Raw genomic sequence first — 19,648 nt, forward strand, 5'->3', positions numbered from 1 at the left:
AACAGGAATAAAAGTTGGTACAGGTCCTGGATGAAGGCACTAGGCAGGTTTCAGAAGTAAACTAGTTGATTGGTGGAGAAGATGGGAAGTGGAGGAATTGCATGTCTGATACAGGAGGAGGCAAGGTTGTCTGCTGTGAGTGAGGCATGGTAGGATTAGGGAGCTTAGGGGAATGCCTGGGGAGTGTGAGAGAGATGGCTGACCATGGACTAGGACAAGCTGGTCTAGCTGTTGAAGATCCTGTCCTGCAGAGACTAATAGTGGGCAATAGAACCAGGCCTCAAGGTTAGGATTTTCGGAGCCACACACTGCAGTCCAGGCATACAAAGGAAGCAGATAATGATCTAGGCTCCAAGCTAGGCCCACATGCAAATGAATTAGGCAGAACTGAAGGGAAACAAAAGGGTGGAGGGTGTTGAGTGCATTTTTGAGAGAGTGATTTGGAATGTGTAGGGAGGGAAGCATGGCCAGGAAAAGACTGTGGGGAAATCAGAGTATGAAGGGATTCAAGGTAGGGTGTATGAGACTTTAAAGCATCAGAGGTGTGGTCAAACAGAGGATATTGAGCAGTTATGGGTGTTACCCGGATGGTTGGAGTTAGGTAAAGGGAAGGTAAGTGAGTCATTGGAGAGATCGAGAGATTGTACAGGAGGTGGGATTTTTGTTTGGTCCTCTATGGACACTTCACCAAGAATCATGGTAGGAAAAGATGTAGAAGGGAGCACAGTGGGCCAGACTTTAAAAGCCTCAACTAAATGCAGAAGAACGACCAAGAAAACAGCTTTTATTCAGTCATTTATCAAAGAATCAACCATTCAATCAGAATTTACTGAGTGCCTGCTATTTGCTTGCCATCATGGTGCATAGATGGCAGTGATGAAGGAGTATGATGAAGGTTTAGACGTATGGCATGAACTTTTGAGGGAAAGGAGGTTTGATGGTAATATCAGAAGCCATGGCACCCCTCACCTCACTGCTGAAGGTTGCAGAGAGCTGGGCCCAGAGGGAAAGGAGTTTTTCCTCAGAAGAAAAAGATTAAGAGGGAGAGGAATAGCAGAAAGAGGACACAGAACAGGACTGGGCAGTATGCGTGGGAAGCAGTACTAATAAATGAGCTTACATTTTAGGCCACGGTGAAGGACAAGAGGAAGGTGGACAGTTTGTTCCAAGTGGAACTTTGGTGTCAAGGTTTTATTCTGTCTCAGTGGATTCTGAATCATGATGCACTGCCTGGGGCATCCAGAGTGGTGATGTTCAGTTATAGCTAGTAGTTTCAAGCCCATTCATTCAAAAAATCCTAAATGAATTCCACTACCTGAGGCTATGGGCATTGCACGCATTCTTTTGGAGCTGTAGGTGATATAGTTGTAGCTCAAAGAATGGTGCGCTTGGGGAAACTAAAAGAGCCTTCCGCCAGTGACGGCAGCTCCCTGGGGGTTCAGTGCAGGACTTCAAAGGGCCTGTGATCATCCTGATGCTGTGCAAAACATTGTGAACATGTGCATTTCCCTGGGCCAGAGGCATATAATTTACATCATCTTCTTAAAAGGATATATAACCTAAAAAATGGTTAAGATTCACTGCATCTAGTCTAAAATCCTGATTTTACAAGGACTGATAATGAGGCCTGAAGATATATTGAAGTCCTAACTTCTGGTACCTCAGAATATGACCTTTTTGGAAATAGCTTGTTGCAGATATAATTAGTTAAGATGAGGTCATATTGGAATAGGGTGGGCCTGTAATGCAATATGACTAGTGTCCTTATAAGAAAAAGCAAATTTAGGGGCACCTGGGTGGCTCAGGCGGTTAAGTGTTGGACTTCAGCTCAGGACATGATCTCACGGTTCGTGGGTTCAAGCCCCATGTTGGGCTCTGTGCTGACAGCTTAGAACCTGGAGCCTACTTCAGAGTCTGTGTGTCCCTATCTCTCTGCCCCTCCCCCACTTGTGCTCTCGCTCTGTCTGTGAAAAATAAATAAGCATTAAAAAAATTTAAAAAGAAGAAAAAGAAAAAAGAAAATTTGGGCCCAGAGGCATGCAAAGAGGAAAGTTGATGTAAAGACACACCGGGAGAATAATGCCATTTGAAGACAGAGGCACAGATTGGAATGATGCATCTACAAGCCAAGGAGCAAGGATTTTTAGCTGTTACCCCAAACTAGGAGAAAGGCAAAGACAGATGTTCCCTCAGAGCCTATGAAGGAACAAGCCCTGCCTACTAGAAGCTAGAAAACACAAGGAAGGATTCTTCCCTGCAGGTTTGAGGGGGAACGTGGCCCCATCAACACCTTGACTTCAGACTTACGTACTCTAGAGCACTTCGACAATAAATTTCTCTGGTTTTGAACTATCCAGTCTACCTTGGGTGCAGCGGCTCTAGCACTCTATTCCAGTGCCCTTCGCAGTTAAGCAGTTTAGAACTTGGGATTGGATCCGAGTGCCCTGCTTCATTCTTGTTCTGCCCCAGTAGTGAGCTACTGTCAGTATCTCATACTTAGTTTTTAACAAAAGTATTCTTACAGTTTTCTTTCATTACCTTGAACCAAGCTTTCATTCACTTTAAAAGTAGTTTGTCAGGCAAGTAGAGTATTCAACCACTTAATAGATTTCCTACAAACATTGCATTTTTTTGAGGCTTCAGAGATTCAGCCCAACCTCCACGTTTAGAAGTTAGGAAGCCAGATCAAGACCATAGGGCTAGAGCAGGCTGGTTCTTACATCACCTTTTCCGTTCCTCAAGCCCTACCTTGATTTTATTAAGTATAAGTAAAATTTCATATTGGAAGAATAACAATATGAACATTATCTATATAGATTTTAAAATTTAACCATTGAAGTGATGGGGTCAAATAGCTGTTCTTTGAATGAAACTTTTGCTTTACTACAGATACATGGTATCCATTTCTGAATAATTCCCAAACATTTTAATAAAACCATCACGTTTACTTTCTTATGTGTTATAATAAGTGGGTTTTTTTAATTCTTTGCTGGATTATGTGGATTAAGTTTGTATATATTAATAAAGGTTAGGAGATAAGGAAATCTGATCATGAACCATTACTCCTGCAATAGTTTATTAATACCCATACTCTCATCACACTATTGTTTTTACTGACTTATTCTGTACTGAAATAAAGTCACTCATGTGGTTCCCTCCTTCCCCTGGCTCTATCTGCCTAAATGGTGCTTCTGTTTTCAGGTCTAGGGCAAGACAGCTTTTTCCCAAACTTTCCCCATTATTCTAGCCCATACTGACCTCTCGCTTTTGCATTCCTATAAGATTTTAATCAATATAATTCAGCATGGCATTTAATTATACTCCATCTTATGTTGTTCTTTCTTGCATGTTAGTCCCATCTTCGAAAGTAGATTTTTAGCTCTTCAGGACCAGAACCACATGTGTTACAATTCTTCCCTAACCCTCAGAGCTTTTCATGTGCTCAGTATATGGGGTGATCTCAGATGGAAGGGTACCCTGGAGACCTGGGATGTGTTGGTGGAATGGATATGTATGCAGTAATTGCTGAGAAGACAGAAGAAACTCTTAGAATATGAATTCAAATCGATTTTTTTTTTAATTTTTTTTTTCAACGTTTATTTATTTTTTTTTGGGACAGAGAGAGACAGAGCATGAACAGGGGAGGGGCAGAGAGAGAGGGAGACACAGAATCGGAAACAGGTTCCGGGCTCCGAGCCATCAGCCCAGAGCCTGACGCGGGGTTCGAACTCACGGACCGCGAGATCGTGACCTGGCTGAAGTCGGATGCTTAACCGACTGCGCCACCCAGGCGCCCCTCAAATCGATTTTTTAAAATACACTTTTCAATATGGCTTTTGTAAAGAAAGCATTGTCTACTTTTTAAGTATCTAAAAATGTTTACATTTGTTTTTTATTGATTTAATTTTTATTAGCACCAAAGAAAAACATTTTCCCTCATTTACAATATACCATACCTTTTATTTGTCTTGTAAATTGCATTAATAGCTAAAATACTATAATCAAATTCTTTTAACAGTAGATTTTCCTAGCTAGAAAATAACTCTTAAATGTTATTGTCTCTTTTAATTTACCTTTGCTCTGAATACTTTGTAAATGGAAAACTTTCCTTCTTGGTACTTCTACCCACTTCCTACCTTGTTTTTTCGCCAACGTAAACATGTCACAACACTGTAATTTTCCTGGGTTTTCTATAGGGTGTCTTTAGCCATTCCTTGGTCTGGCCTGGCATGGCAATTGGGTCATCTTGGTAGTTTGAAACTGTGCCTTTTTATTTCATTTTAGATCTCTACTAACTCTTCAGCAGCTACCTGTTTCTCTGCCAGTGTTTCCATCTGTCCTACCCCAGAATTTCTGTTTCTCTATTTTCTTGTTAAGATCATGTTCCATATTATACTGATGTCAAAATACAGTTTATTTCAACTACAAATTGAATTTATTTGTCTTTTCTGGAAAAGCTTTACCCAACCTCGGTGACTAAGAAACAAAGGCTCTCTTAAATTACATAGTAGTGTGTCACAGAGTTTTTATCAAAACACAAATTAGTGGTCTTATTTTTAAAGGAGTGTTTAAGCACTTCCTGACTGCCAGCTCTCTTCCCACTCAGACATTAAATATTGCCAGTCACTTTATGACCATCTCAGATATGAATATTAATATAACCCTTTGAATTACAAATACCATTTATATTACTTTATATTTTAGTTTAAAATTTTTCTAAAATCTCACTAACAGGCTGATACATAATAGTAGCACATTTTTTTATGGTTAGATTTTTTTCAATAGACTTTTTCTTTAATGTTTATTTTTTGGGAGAGATAGAGACAGTGCAAGCAGGAGAGGGGAGAGAGAGAGAGAGAGAGAGAGAGAGAGAGAGAGAGAATGAATATGAATATCCCATGCAGGCTCCATGTTGTCAGCACAGAGCCCAGTGTAGGGCTTGAACTCGAAAACCACAAGATCATGACCTGAGCCCAAATCAGGAGTCAGCTGCTTAACCAATGAGATACCCAGGTGCCCCACTAGACCTTAGTTTTTAAAGAAATTTTAGGTTCACGACACAGTTGAGCTGAAAATACAGAATTCCCAGATACTCCCACCCCCACATACACAACAGCCTACCCCACTGTCAGCATCCCTCACCACGGTGGTGTATTTGTTATAATCAAGCCTATAGTGACACATCATTATCACTTAAAGTGCCTAGTTTACAATACTATTCACTCTTGATGTTATACCTTCTGTGGGTTTGGACAAATGTATAGTGACATCTGTTCATCATTCTAGTAGTATCTGATAGTTTCCCTGCCCTAAAAATCCTCTGTGTTCTGCCTCTTCATCTCTTTGGCCCCTGTAACCCATGACAACCACTGATTTTTTTTATTGTCTTCATAGTTTTACCTTTTCCAGAATATCATATAGTTGGGATCATACAGTACATAGCCTTTTCAGATTAGCTTCTTTCACTTAGTAATACCCATTTGAGTTTTCTCTTTGTCTTTTTATGGCTTGATAGCTAATTTCTTTTTAGCTCTGAATAATATTCCATTCTCTGGTTATACCACAGTTTATCCACTCACCTACTAAAGGATATCTTAGTTTCTTCCAAGTTTTGGCAACTATAAATAAGGCCACTACAAATATCAGTGTGCAAGTTTTTGTGTGGACGCGAGTTTTCATTTCATTTGGGTAAATCTCAAGGAGCCTGATTGCTGGATAGGATGGTAAATGTCAGGAACTCAGTTGAGCTGGGCAGAAGAGAGACCTGAGCTATTAGGTGTTAGAGTATCCAATTAGAGAAACAAGCCAAAAATGGAAGAGTTAAGCCTTTAATCACTGTGGTGATATAAGCAAGAGTCAAAAACTGGAGAAAATGTCAACTCCATCTGCTTCATTTCACCCATGGAATGGTACATTGGTTGAGGGTCAGATAGATCAGCATGTATGTGGGGTCATCTCACTGTTGAAGGAGCCCTGAACAAAAGATTCTGGTAGTTTAAGGACCCTGAGATGGCTGTGGTTTGGGGGCAGGGTTGGGGGATTGAGGTGAAAAGACTCGAAATGGAAAAGAACTGGGTGCTAAGTCAAATGAAGAAAAATGTTTTCAAGAGTTCTTCCGATCCCCATAAGAGGTCCTGGCAGAAGCACCTGAAAAGGACCTGTGCCCTAGAGCTCAGATAAAGAAAACTAGGAATGAAAGCACCAGGGCTAGGAATATAAACATGTGAAAGATAATGGTGGCTAAGTTGGACAAGACGTTGACTGCATATCCTGTCAGAGACTAGAGTGCCCTGGCTATGCACCATGTCTGGTGTGGGGTGGACCGTTTCCCCCTGTGACCTATCAGGTAGAAGTTTTTGTATTAGTCAGAGTTCTCCAGAGAAAAAGAACCAATAGAATATAAATTCAGATATAATGAGGACATTTATTATAGGAATTGGCTCCCTCAGTCATGGAGGCCTGGAAGTCTCACCATCAGTCATCTGCAAGCTGTAGAACCAAGAAAGCCAGTGGTGAAATTCAGTCTCAGTCTGCAAGCCTGAGAACTAGGGGTCCTGTGGTGGAAATCTCGGAGTCCAAAGGCTTGAGGATGAGGAGCTCTGATATCCAAGGGCAGGAGAAAATGGATATTCCAGCTCAAGAATAGAGAAAGAATTCACCTTTTCTTCACCTTTTTGTTCCATTTGGGACCCCAATGGATTGGCTGATGCCTACTGTTTTTAAGGGCAAATCTCTTCACTCAGTCTACTGACTCAGATACTAATCTCTTCCAGATACATACAGACACACCCAGAACTAATGTTTTGCATACTATTTGGGCATCCTATAGGCCAAATTGATACATAAAATTAACTATCATATCTTTGTAATTGCCTGTGATCAGACCTGAAAAATCACAACATAATTGCTAAACTATCTTCTAAAATGGCTATAACCACTTCTCATTACCTTCAATGAATGAAAGTTCTCGTAGCTCCACATTGTCACCAGCATTGGGTGGTGTCATTGTTTTTGATTTTGACCATTCTAATATGTATCGCATTGTCTTTCATGTCAGGTTTTTTTGCTTGAAAATAATTTTAATTTCTGCAACTACAGGAATGGAGTTATGAAAGGATAATTATTCTCCTAGTGACATTCTATTTCATGTTCAAAATCATAGTTCATACCCTATTTCTGGCCTTTTATAAAGGGGAGGAAGTAGTCTTCTCTCCTAATGCCCAAATCTTGCCTTTCCATGTTCTTACTCCCATCCCACATTTTCCCCTCGCCCTAGAAAGCCATATAACAGATGGATTCAGGAACTCTAGGATAACTTAAATGGGCAAAAGCCAACAAAATTATATCCATCGCTGGAATCTTACCCAGAAATATTCAAGATTCCATGTCCATCTGTTGCTGTCAAAATACAATGTGAATAGTCCTGCAAGTTGACTAGAGCCATTCTGTCTGATGATTAGAGAAAAGGAGATGGTGATCTTGGGTTTCCTGACTACTAACTTCCCCAGCTTTTTCACTTAACCTTCTTCCTTACCTTTCCCCACTCCGTTGCCTCCTCACCTAGATTCTTCTTCCCTATCAGTTCATCTGCCCAGATGCTGAGTAGAAATATCATTAAAGAAGTAATTAAAGATATCAGACATGAGATGTTGTACTGATACCCTGCATTTACCCCTGTTGCTCCTGAAACCCCATTAAAATAACATAAACCCATGGGACCCAGAGAATTAGGAAGGAGATTACAGAGATTTTGGAAGCAGGAAATCAGATGGGTGAATGATAACTGACAGATCTGAGAAGGCTCAATACAAATTTGATCATGGAGGAAACCAAGAAACAATCCATAAAATTCCTAAAAGTAGAGAAATTGGCAGTGCTAGGTATCTCTGAAAATTGGTAGAGGAAGGGAAAAGGTTAAGACTAAAAAACAAGGGGTACCTAGGTGGCTCAGTGGGTTAAGCGTTTGACTCTTGATTTCAGCTCGAGTCATGATCTCATGAACTGTGAGATCCAAGCCACAAGCTGGATTCTGTGCTGACAGCACAGAGCCTGCTTGGGATTCTTTCTCTTTCTCTGCCCCTCACGGGCTCATGCTCGCTCATGCACGCTCTCTCCCTTTCTCGCTCTGTCAAAATAAATATATATTTTTTAAAAAATCTAAAAACAAGAACTGGTTGAAAGTCTATTTAAGAAGCTGTTATATACTCAGATCTCCAACCTGTACCTCCAGGATTTATCCTGGAGGCAGTAAAATGGAGGATCTCCGGACTAGGGACTCAGGGAGTTTCAGTAAACATGGAGCCCAGCAGTATTCTTTACCATCTTTAGTGTTCCCAGAACACTAAAACCAGACTCTCCCCCTCTATATACAAAGTTTGGGGGATTCTTCTCTGGCAAAACCCAAGAAAAAAATGCCTAAAAGTCTAGGCTCAGGGATTACTCAAGAATGACCTGTGCAAACCCTAGAGTTAACAGACCTACCCATCAATGCACAGACACCTTCAAGTTATCTCTGTACTACCCCACTCTTAGACATGACCAGGTAGCCAGAAATCACTGAACATTTGAGGAAAACATCAAAATGAAAGCAGAGATCTAAACAAGCAGCCGGGAGAAAAAACAACTGTGAGTACACAGAGACTATATAGGGAGGAGGAAAAGTCTCAGAGAACTAAGAAAAACATAATTCAAAGGAAAAAGTGTAATTGAAAGTTACAATATGAAAATAAGGTGGTTGGAATATAAAACTGAAAAAGTATCCCAAAAAGTAGCACATAAAATAGATTTAGAAAATAAAAAAGAAAATTAAAGGATCTGGCCAGGAGATCCAACATCTAGATAATGAGATTTCTTTTAATAGAGAAAGAGAGAAAGAGAAGAAAGACAAACACGGGATAAACAAACAAAAAAGAAAAACAGAAGGGAGAAAATCATCAGTGAAGCAATTAAAGAGAAACTTCCAATTGAACAGAAAAACATGAGTTTCTAAATTGAAAGGTCCATTATATCTGAAAATGCATGCAAATTAAGGTACACTAGTATGAATTTAGATGGGGGGGTGGAAAAGATAAACTGGTCACATAGAAGAATGTGAATTAGAATGGTTTGAGACTTTTTCACTGGAAGACAAAATACTCTGGAACAGGGCTCCCAATTTTCTGCAGGAAAAGTATTAACAGCCTGGAATTCTGTACCTAGCGTAACAATTAAGTGTCAAAATAAAATCTTTCAAACAGAGAAGCTTTCAAAAAATTTCCTGTCCTGTCCCTAAAGCTTTTAGAGGATGTGCTCCACCAGACTGAGTGTATAAAGCTAGAAAGAAGCTAGGTACTCTAGGAAATAAGGATACAACATTTGCAAGAGGTAAAGGGCCTCCCCAGGATGAGAGAACAGGCCAGAGAGCTCCTGATAAATTTCCTCAAAAAAATAAAATTAAAAAAAAAAGAAAGAAATTGACAGAAACACCTAAAAATTGATTTGAATTTTTGAAAATGGATATATACAACTGGGATAGTGTTTAAGGTTAAACTTGTGTTAAATAACTACATGACATGGCAAATGGAAAAGGAGACAGTTATAAACCCCAGGAAAGAAAAGAGGTTGTGGAAAAAAATACTTTCTACAAATAATTAAAAGTCACTGTATTTTTGAAGTAACCTTATTATGTAAATTCGTTAACATTTTTCTTGATAATTTCTTACTGTCTGCTCTGTCATATGCATACATTGCCCAAATTTAGTTGCATACAAAAATCGCATTTTTCCAGCAATTGCTGCCCATTGTACCCCTCTGCCCCTTTCCTACTTCAAGTATTCATCTTCTCCCCTCTGTAGTATTACCAGGAACTTGAGCTGACCCCCTGCATCTTGTCCCTCTTTTCCTCCCTCCACTGATCACTCTGTGCTGGCATTAATCTTTCTAAAACCAAATGTGATTACATTACTTCAGTCCTTCCGTGAGGGTTAACGAACACAGAGTGAAATCTGAACTCCATCCCCTGTGTACAGGCTAAGACTGCCACTTGCTTCCATGCCTCCATTTCTCTGCAGCACTCCGCCATCGGGCCACTCAGTGTCCTGCTCTGTGGACTTCGATTTGCTGGCTGGTCCTCTCTGCCTTTGAGGCCTTCCACCCTGGGAGCTGTCCCAGCCCTTCGCATGTGCCATTGTTACCAGCTGCCTCCTATGTTGCAGTCAGCCTTATGCTTGTCTTCCACCATGCTATCAAGAGAAAGCTGAGATTGTATCTTATTTCTCGTCATGTCCATAACACTTAACTCAATGTATGGAACAAAATAGGTATTTAACAAATGCTAGTTAAATAAGTGAATCGTGAAGGGCAACAAAAGAAAGAGATAATGTCAACACTTCTCAAATATCTTCTGTACCTCCACCATTTCTAGTGACACATCTGTGTTTCTGAGTAAGGAATTAAAAATCATGAAGCAATGAAATAAAATGTACCTATATCTATATACCTGTATTCAGATTAACAAATAATTGATTAAAAACCTGACCTATGGTTTTCCTTCATTTGGATCAAAATTGAGAGGCAAAAACTATAAATCAGGCTTATTAAACATGAGTCTCTAAATTGAAAAGGTTCATTATATATTAATTTTTTTTATTTTAGAGGAAGAGAGAGAGAGAGAGCAGGGGAGGGGCAGAGAGAGAGAGGAAGAGAGAATCCCAAGCAAGCTTCATGCCCAGTGTGGAGCCCAATGCAGGGCTAGATTCCACAGGATCATGACCTGAGCAGAAATCAAGAGTTGGACCAGCTGAGTAACCCAGGTGCCCCTCTTTGTGGAAGTTTTAAACAGAGTTCTGATTTTTATGGAAGTTATACATGTACATACTTTAAAAAGTCAAATCAGGGGCGCCTGGGTGGCGCAGTCGGTTAAGCATCCGACTTCAGCCAGGTCACGATCTCGCGGTCCGGGAGTTCGAGCCCCGCGTCAGGCTCTGGGCTGATGGCTCAGAGCCTGGAGCCTGTTTCCGATTCTGTGTCTCCCTCTCTCTCTGCCCCTCCCCCGTTCATGCTCTGTCTCTCTCTGTCCCAAAAATAAATAAACGTTGAAAAAAAAAATTTTTTTTAAATAAAAAGTCAAATCATTCTATAAGGCTGGATACAAAATTAACACTTGCTCCCAGTCCCCAGGCCCATGTGCTTTCTTTTAGCTGACCAAAAAAACATTTGCCTTCCATATTGTAAAGAAAAAAAAAAAATCCTAATGTTACTAACTCTCACTTTAAATGTTGTCTACTGACTTCTCATTCAAGAAAACGAAGCTTTAACTCATCCTTAGCACTTAAGGCCAACCCCTGCCAGCCACCACATCACAAATGCATTCCTTATCTCCCTACCCCTATGACATTATACCATAATTTTGGTTAAATCAACTTTAACCAGAGGCAAATGTTATTACAGCTGAGCAATACAGTGTATCATAACTATACTCACACCCTACCCACTGCCAATTCTCTACTCAGATACTTGTTTACTTACTACCTTTCATTTGACAACACTGTATGTTTAAAGATATAAAGTCTTGAGTAGAGATCTCTTAGGTTGTTTGATCTCTGATTAAAATAAATTCTGTTTAAAGCATATTAAGCTTGGAGCGCCTGGGTAGCTCAGTTGAACATATGACTATTGGTTTCAGCTCAGGTCACGATCAGTTCGTGGATGTGAGCCCCACATTGAGTTCCATGCTGACAGTGAGGAGCCTGCTTGAGATTCTCTCTCTCCCTCTCTCTCTCTCTGCCCCTCCCTGCTCTTGCATGCTCGCTTGCTCGCTCTCTCTCAAAAAATAAACATTTAAAAAATCGTTATAAAGTGAAGCAATAAGAGGAGCACTTTTATTTTTTATTTTTATTTTTTAAATGTTTATTTTTGAGAGAGAGAGAACGCAAGCAAGGGAGGGGCAGAGAGAGGGAGACACGGAATCCAAATGCTGAGCTGTCAGCATAGAGCCCGATGCGGAGCTCGAACTCACGAACCAGGAGATCATGACCTGAGCCAAAGTCAGACACTTAACTGACTGAGCCACCCAGGCGCCCCAAGAAGACCACTTTTTAAAGTTTTTTTTTTTTTTTTTTTTTTTTTCTGGGAGTGCCTTGGCTGCTTCAGTCAGTACAGCATTCAACTCTTGATCTTGGGGTTGTGAGTTTGAGACCCACGTTGGGTGTAGAGAGTACTTAAAAGTAAACTCTTAAAAAAATAAAAAATAAAAAAATAAAAATTTCTAAAGAGTAGGCTACTCTGAATTTGAGATTCTCCTCTTTCCAAAAATCTAATTTAAAATTCTCATACTTCCGAGCAAAATCTACTGGAGAAATAAAGAGCATCCCATTGCTTACAGAAGAGTGTGTGTCCATCTTGGGTTTTGAGGATGGATGTTGCAGTGATTGACGGCGCTAAGAGCGGCAGTGGTCACAGCGGCAACCGGGGAAGAAGACCCAGAAGGACACAGTCTTAGGAGGATCATAAACACTGGGTGAAAGTCATTTTGTATGGAGAAGGATATTACTCTGTTTTATATTTGGCTTTCTCCAAGACTGAAAAGAATCAGTTTCATTGATTTTATTTACGATTACTCCCTGCCCCAACCTGGTTTTTTGGTCCATCAGAAATCCAATTTTATATGTTGCCATTTTATAACTGGGAAAGTCAAAATAGTAAGGGTTTTAAATAGTGGAAGACAATAAATGCAAAAATTATTTCTTTTTTCCTTCATGTATTAGGTCTTCGACAAGTATTTTTTCAGAGCACATAGCATTTATTGACTGTCTTCTGCATGCCGGGTAACTTGTGAGACACTTAAAATACATGTTGGCTTTGTTTTCAGTGTAGAGGTAGAATAAATTATTTTAAAGCCTTGAGGTTTTCTTTTTTGTTATTCTTGTTAGCTAATTATTTTTATTTTACATTTAATCCATGATTATTTGATTTATATACCTCTTTATAGGTAACTACAAAATTTATGCCTATTTCTAAATATTTACTATACTTGCCCTCATATACGGAGACCTTTATTTCAGTGTATCTTTGAGGCTTCTCTGTCGCTCACAACATAGTTGGTGTTCAGAGGCCATCTGCCCTGTGTCTGAACTTGACCTCTGTACATGGATACTCCTGTCGTGACATTTTCTGCTAGGAGTGCAGCAATGTGTAAGATATAGCGATGGAGAATGAGGCTGTCAGCTACACAGACCTGGGTTCATTCAGCGCTCTCTGCCATTCAGGAGCCCAGTGGCCTTGAATGTGTTGTTTATCCTCTCTGCACTGCTGTCTCCTCATCCACAATGTGGAGTTGATGACCACAGGTTCCTTAGTAGGGATTAGCAGGACTCACAGGATATTTGTATAATGTATGGCAAGTTGCCAGGCACATTATAGATGCTTAATAAGTGATAGCTATTACTTTTTTAATTTTAGAGAAATTAAAGGAAGTCTACATTTAGTTTTGTGTTCTTTGGTAGTTGTTCCCAGTCCATTTTGTCAACTTGAGAAAGTAAGTATATCTAAATATAAAATTAAGTAATTAGAATAAAGTGTTTTATTTGCGAGTTTTACACTTGTAGGTACAGTTAACTTTGAATTATATGTAAGTTATTTAACCATATTGCTTTAGGCTTTCTCAAAACAGTATCATCCTCTGATTATCTTTACTGATTTCATTATTTTTTTGTTTTCTTATTACTGGAGAGACTATTTAAACCAGCTCCCTTAGACACCTCCAGAACAGTCGTGTGCCATGTAGAGGTAGAGACAGAGAAGTCAGCTCTGCTTCGTGCGGAGGGAGTGCCGTTCAGCAAGAATTAAACAAGATGGGAAACACACTACCTTGCATCTGTGCCACCCTTATAGGAACCCTGCGCGTAGTGTAAGCATCATTATCTGTTTTATAAATGGGAGAAATAAAGCTCATGAAGTTAAGCGCCTTGCCTAGGTCACACACGGAGTAAGCGAGCATTCTGAAGTAGATCTAATCTAGATTCTAACTTAGATCATCCGATTCCAAATCCAGTCTGTTTTCCTAGGTACCACTTACATTTGTCTCCATCGTCTCCGAGTGAGCTCTTCAGGGTGTGCAGCTTCGGTACTTTGTTTTGAAAGCATATACGTGCTTGGTTTCAAATGCAGGGAGATAGCAAAAATCAGCCTTTTTACTTGTTTTCCTGTGTCACTGCCCTGCTCTGATAGAATAAGCACTAGAGAAGGAACAGCACTGCAGATGAGTTTCTCACGTGCAACAACAATCTGCTGTAAAGATCAAAACTAAATTCTTATTCGATCAGATCCCTGCTATTTTGTTTGTAAACCAGCTTGTGTTATTCTCTCTTGCCTACTCTTAATTGGGCACGGCAATTCAAAATGGACTTAACGCTTCGCGTATGCAATTGCAAATTAAAAGTGCTCTAAACGTACAAGTTTTCATTAATAGATACAGTATTATCTGAAGACAGTGGGCTATAGGGGAGGTAAAACTTTACCTACACCCATTTAGGTTTTCAGCTGCATTCTTTAACAAAAAGCATATTAATGAGAAAAACAGAAGTTTATTAACATCTATCTTATTATATAATTATATATGTGTTAATTATGTAATCATATATTTTAATATTATTTTAATCTTAATAAAATATTTATAATTATATAATTAATACATATTGACATGTATATAAAAATGTGTGTCTCATTTGTATTTGGTACTCAGGGAATAATGAGCAAATCTCAAAGATATGGCTTTAGAATTTAGGATTAAATACTGTCTTAATAAAGAAAGGGGAGAGAGGCTGTAGATCTCATAGAAGAAAATAAATGATTTTTAGGAAAGACAGTGGACCCTTAGAAGAATAGATGAGAGGTATGAGTTTGTGACCAAGTTTGTCCTGGGGGAATTTATGACCATTGACTTCCTTTTGGAGGATTTATCTTTAGGCAGATAAGGGGAGTTCAAAGAAAGCCTCCCTCTGTTTTTGTTGTTTTTCAAGTGCCTATAGCTCAAAATAATCAGTATACCAAAGGGACATATTTGGGGGTGGCATGTCCTGAACTCCCATAGCAGTATTTCACTTCACAAATTTGCACGTCACCCTTGCTCAGGGACCACGCTGACCCTGTATCGTTCCAGTTTTAGCACATGTACTGCCGAAGTGAGCACTCTACAGAAGTATTTCAGCTGGCATGTTCTGCTACCCTTCAGAGCTCAGATTCATTTGCAATTATATCCCTAGTGCCAGTGCCTAGCGGTCTCTGTGTGTCCGGGATATAGTAGATGCTCAGGAAATGTTCATCGCATTCAGTGTCTGGGTGGATGAAAGGGAGAAATGAGAGAAAGAATGTTAGCTCCTTCTTTCACTCTGCAAGTAGGATATTATTAACGCATTAGTTGGCTTCTCTTACATGTTTTACAGCTTCTGACAGCTTCAAAAGTTCTTTCAAGTTGTAATAACAGGACCGTTGCCCTTGTCCCTCCAAATAAGTGCCTGTCTATATCAGGCCATTCTAGAGACAGGGTTATGCTGACCATCCAGGCTGCTTAAAACTGCTACAACAAGGGTAGTAATACTAACTGGCTTTTCTGTTTGCAGTGACTATTGCATTCATTATGGCATCTGATTTTTAAAACAACTGCCTTTTCAAAACAAAGCCGCGTATTAGAGCGCAGACCCTGTAGCTAGATTTCTGAATTTCAAATCTTGCACCGCTACCAACTCACTGTGTGATTTGGGCAAATGAGTCAGCCTTTCAAAGTATTAGTTTTCTCATCTGTAAACAGGGATGATAACTATACCCTTATAATAAGATAGTCGTGGAAATTAAATGAGATAATGTAGGGAAAATTCTTAGCATAGGGCCTGGTCTCAGAAAGCCTTCGATAATTTTTTTGTCATCTTAGTGGTAGTCATAATAATAACTGCTTCTTGTTACACATCTGCCCTTCTTCGCTTTAATTTTCTACAGAGTAAGGACTGTGTTTTGTTTATTTCTGCCTCCCCGCCCAACATGGGGCTTGTCATGGGTTAGGTACTCAACAAATAACTATTGGATTGAATAAAGCAGGCAGATAATTTTTTTTAACAGGAAGTTGTATTCCAAATGACTGAGTTTAAGCTCGGAGAGGTTACCAACAGGTTTCGAGCAGCTGCTATAAATCAGCCATACAGTATGTCCTTTAATCTTAAGGCAACTTTATGAAAGGTTCATATGGTGTCCCAGAATTCAAACCCACATCTTTGAGTCCCGAGCCCAGAACCATTCCCACAAAACCCTCCTGCCTCTCTTACAAAATATACAAGAATTCTTTCCGGGTCATTATATACTAGTATATAATCATTATAGTATTTGGGTAAGTATGAATTGATTATCTAAGTTTTATTCATTTGTTAGATCTCAAAGAAAAAACTACATGGAAGCATTATACTGTTCCCAGCCTGCTAGCTTTTTGAATTCTAGAGAAAAAAAGGGTAACAGGTAACTGAATGTGAATATGACAAAATGAACGAATAAGGAGAGAGTAGTCTGAACAGATACAGAAAGGGTAGGATAAGTGAGTGCTTTACAAATGAAAGCAGATGTATGAAATTACAAGCTGTCAGATCAGCAACGGAAATGAAGATGATAAAGTGGTTCCTTACATAGATTATAATTATTCATTTTGCCCAGTCCTGTCTCCTTTCCCCATAATGTTCATGGGAAGGGGGAGGGGGTGAGGAGCTGTTGCAAAAAATGTTGCTTCCAACAAAAGAAGAAAAAAAAATCTAAGAATCGAGGGTATTTCTGATCACAAACAATTGTTTATTTTGTGATTTATGTTGTTTCTATAGAATCACAGTTGTTTTCCTATGGAATATTTTTCAACTGTTCTGATTAATGAAAAGGATTCAGTTGCAACAACAGGAAGTTGTAACTGTAAAGTTCTTCACAATCAATGCTGTGGAGGCAGTCAGTGTGGCTTACAAAACAAGCGTCATTAATGGGCAAGACTGTGACAGCAGTGGCAGATGGATTGCCAAGAAATGAAGTAGTTTACATAGACCTGCTTGAAAAGATGTGTTTAATAATTGCGCCCATAATTAGGTTGATTTGGGAAAAAAAAATTAAATGACAGTCTAAGGAACACAGTTAGGCTTATCTATGAAGATTTTGACATTTTTCCTCCAAGAAATGCTGCATAGATACTCTACCTAAATTTCTCGTTACCTTTAGAAAAAAATAATTGAAAGAAATTAGATTTTTTAAAACTTTGAATTACGTAATATTTATATATAAAAGAATAAATGTAACATATGTAACTTATGGAGCATAATTAAGGTAAATATTATTTTATGATAATTTTAAACTGGTTCTTTCCCATTCATAAGATTTTTGTTACTAATTTCTAAGCAGCAAAACTAGAGACATTTAAACACAGACATATAAATGGCAATAAATATGCATGCTTCTAAGAGTTTATTTATATTGCAAACGTACACATCTCGATATCTGAGGCTCTTCTTCCAACACCCCCTGAGGATAAGTACTAGATATTAGATTGCAGTTAACAGTACAGTGTGCTGCTTCAAAGGCCATTTGGTAAAGATCCCTTTCCCCATTTCCTTTTATCAAATTAATTGAGTTATTGGTTTGCTTTCTTTGAATCTAAGTTGTTATTTTTTTACTCTCAAGTAATGCAAACATCTTAAACAGTATTGCTTCTGAACTTTTTTTTTTCCTCCTATTTAGTGATCTCTAGTAACTACCAGACCTGTCTTGGCCTTCTGATGCATTACCCACTAATTGGGGATGTACACTCACTGATTCTTAAGGCTCTGTTCCTTCGAGATCCAAAGGTAAGATTTCCAAATAGAGTATGCACAATTTTAAGTTGGGTGAAAAATTGGTTTCTCAGTACAGCTCCAAGAATTGCTAATGGGGAATTTTTCTAATGACAGAGGAACTGCCTAATGAAAGAATGTGCCTAGAGTTGTAGGCAAAACTCACATATCTCACTGGCTAGCAACTTAGCAGGTAAATTAAGTGGACGTTGCCCTGAGAAACTGGAACACCTATCTCTTGTCCCTCAGAAGGTTGTTCTGCCCTCCTCCTTCCTCACAACTCAAAGAATAGTTGAGCAACTACTTCTCCTTATAGCCACACTTCATTATCATGGGTACTCCTCACAGGGACTGAGATAGAGCCTCAGGGGCCATGTGTTCATTAGAGCTATCAAAAGCACTATTTCTGTAAGAGTTTATGATACAATGAAATCATTCCATATTATGAATATGTATTTTTTATTTTTTGGGTGAAGAGTAACCTAATAAAATAAAGGCTTAAACAGACTTTAATGCTGATTTCTCTATTTGAACTTAAAGCAAGCCACCAAAATTTTCTTTACACTTCAGAGAAAAAGTGTGCTCTTTTACAACTAATGTTATATTTCTTGAAAATAAGAACATTTAATGATCTAAAAAAATCTGTGAATCCTTGATGCTTTTGAGCCAAACAAAAATATTGGATGAAGTATCAGAGAGAGAGCTTCAAACACGAGTATGAGAATGCCAGGCATTGGGTGGTAATCCCAGCCTTTGGCTCTTTGGCAGAATTCCCAACAGTCATGTTGGCAGTTGTCGAACTGTCTTTGAGTCAGTCTGTCTGTGGATCCATTGCCAAAGCTCTGTCTGATCGACTTGGGTCTCCAAGTTTAACGTAAATTTTAATTCTAAAGGATTTCTGCTTTCTCCTGGGCTGTTGACTTCAACATTTGAGTATGACCTCTATTTATCCTTTGATAGATTTAAAAGATTTTATTTTCTTGTGTCTATATATATTTTTCTATAAAAATATGCAATTTTATATCATTTCTCCTATGCAAAATTTCATTAAGTGTCAGAAATATAATCCATCATTTCTCTGATACTTAAGATAGCATATATATATATATATTTTTTTTTCTTTTTCTGGTAAGGCTCAAGAGTCTGACTATAAAATCAGAATTTCCATATTTTTACGTATTTTTCTATATAAATACCCATAATTATGAAATATCTATAAAATGAGTAAAGAATGAGGTTGCTGGTCAATGAGGTATATGAGTTTTGGTCTATAAACTTAAGGTAAGCTCTATCAGTTCAGCATTAGGAATTCTTAGAAACATACAGAGTGGGGAAAACACTGCCAAAATAACTCTTTGAATTCTCTACTTATATGATTTATTTGGTTTTACTGAAGGGAGAAGTGAATATGTTATCTAAACCTATTGATCTTAGTAATTTTTCCCTAGTTAAATATGGTTGATCTTGCTATGAATCATCCACTCTTCTTGTTCCAGAATTCTATACAATAAATCAATCAGTGTTATTAATGGAATCTGTGATTTTAATAGAGTACTTTTTATCTCAAAGGTATTATACATAATATACGAGTATAATGAAGCCAATTCTATAAGCTTTAAAATATATTCTCTCTAAGGATTAAGAGAAAAAAATAATAGCATAAGTATCTTAAAAAAAAAAAAAAAAACAAAACCGTAAGTATTCCATTCCCCACTTGTACATTCAGAGTCTTACTAAGTAAAAACATTATCAAGATAATGGCCAAAAATGTAGGACCTTAAATTGGTATTTCTGAGACAGAAGAAATTGGTCAGGAGGAAGGAGTC

General features: G+C 38.5%; 1 protein-coding gene and 1 non-coding gene across 8 annotated transcripts in view; one reads left to right on the forward strand and one right to left on the reverse strand.

The window, feature by feature from the left end:
- Positions 1 to 19,648, forward strand: part of TBC1D5 (TBC1 domain family member 5) — a 550,248-nt gene that overhangs the window by 412,315 nt on the left and 118,285 nt on the right. For all 7 annotated transcript variants that reach the window (XM_032594665.1, XM_030328643.1, XM_030328649.1 and 4 more), the window contains one exon: positions 17,731 to 17,837. In XM_032594665.1, coding sequence (XP_032450556.1) covers positions 17,731 to 17,837 — 107 coding nt within the window. The remainder of the gene's footprint in view (positions 1 to 17,730; positions 17,838 to 19,648) is intronic.
- Positions 15,064 to 15,166, reverse strand: LOC115524337. Its single transcript, XR_003972046.1, has one exon. It is a non-coding gene; the product is annotated as a U6 spliceosomal RNA (small nuclear RNA).

Source organism: Lynx canadensis, chromosome C2, assembly GCF_007474595.2.
Source record: "Lynx canadensis isolate LIC74 chromosome C2, mLynCan4.pri.v2, whole genome shotgun sequence".
Taxonomy (NCBI): Eukaryota; Metazoa; Chordata; class Mammalia; order Carnivora; family Felidae; genus Lynx; species Lynx canadensis.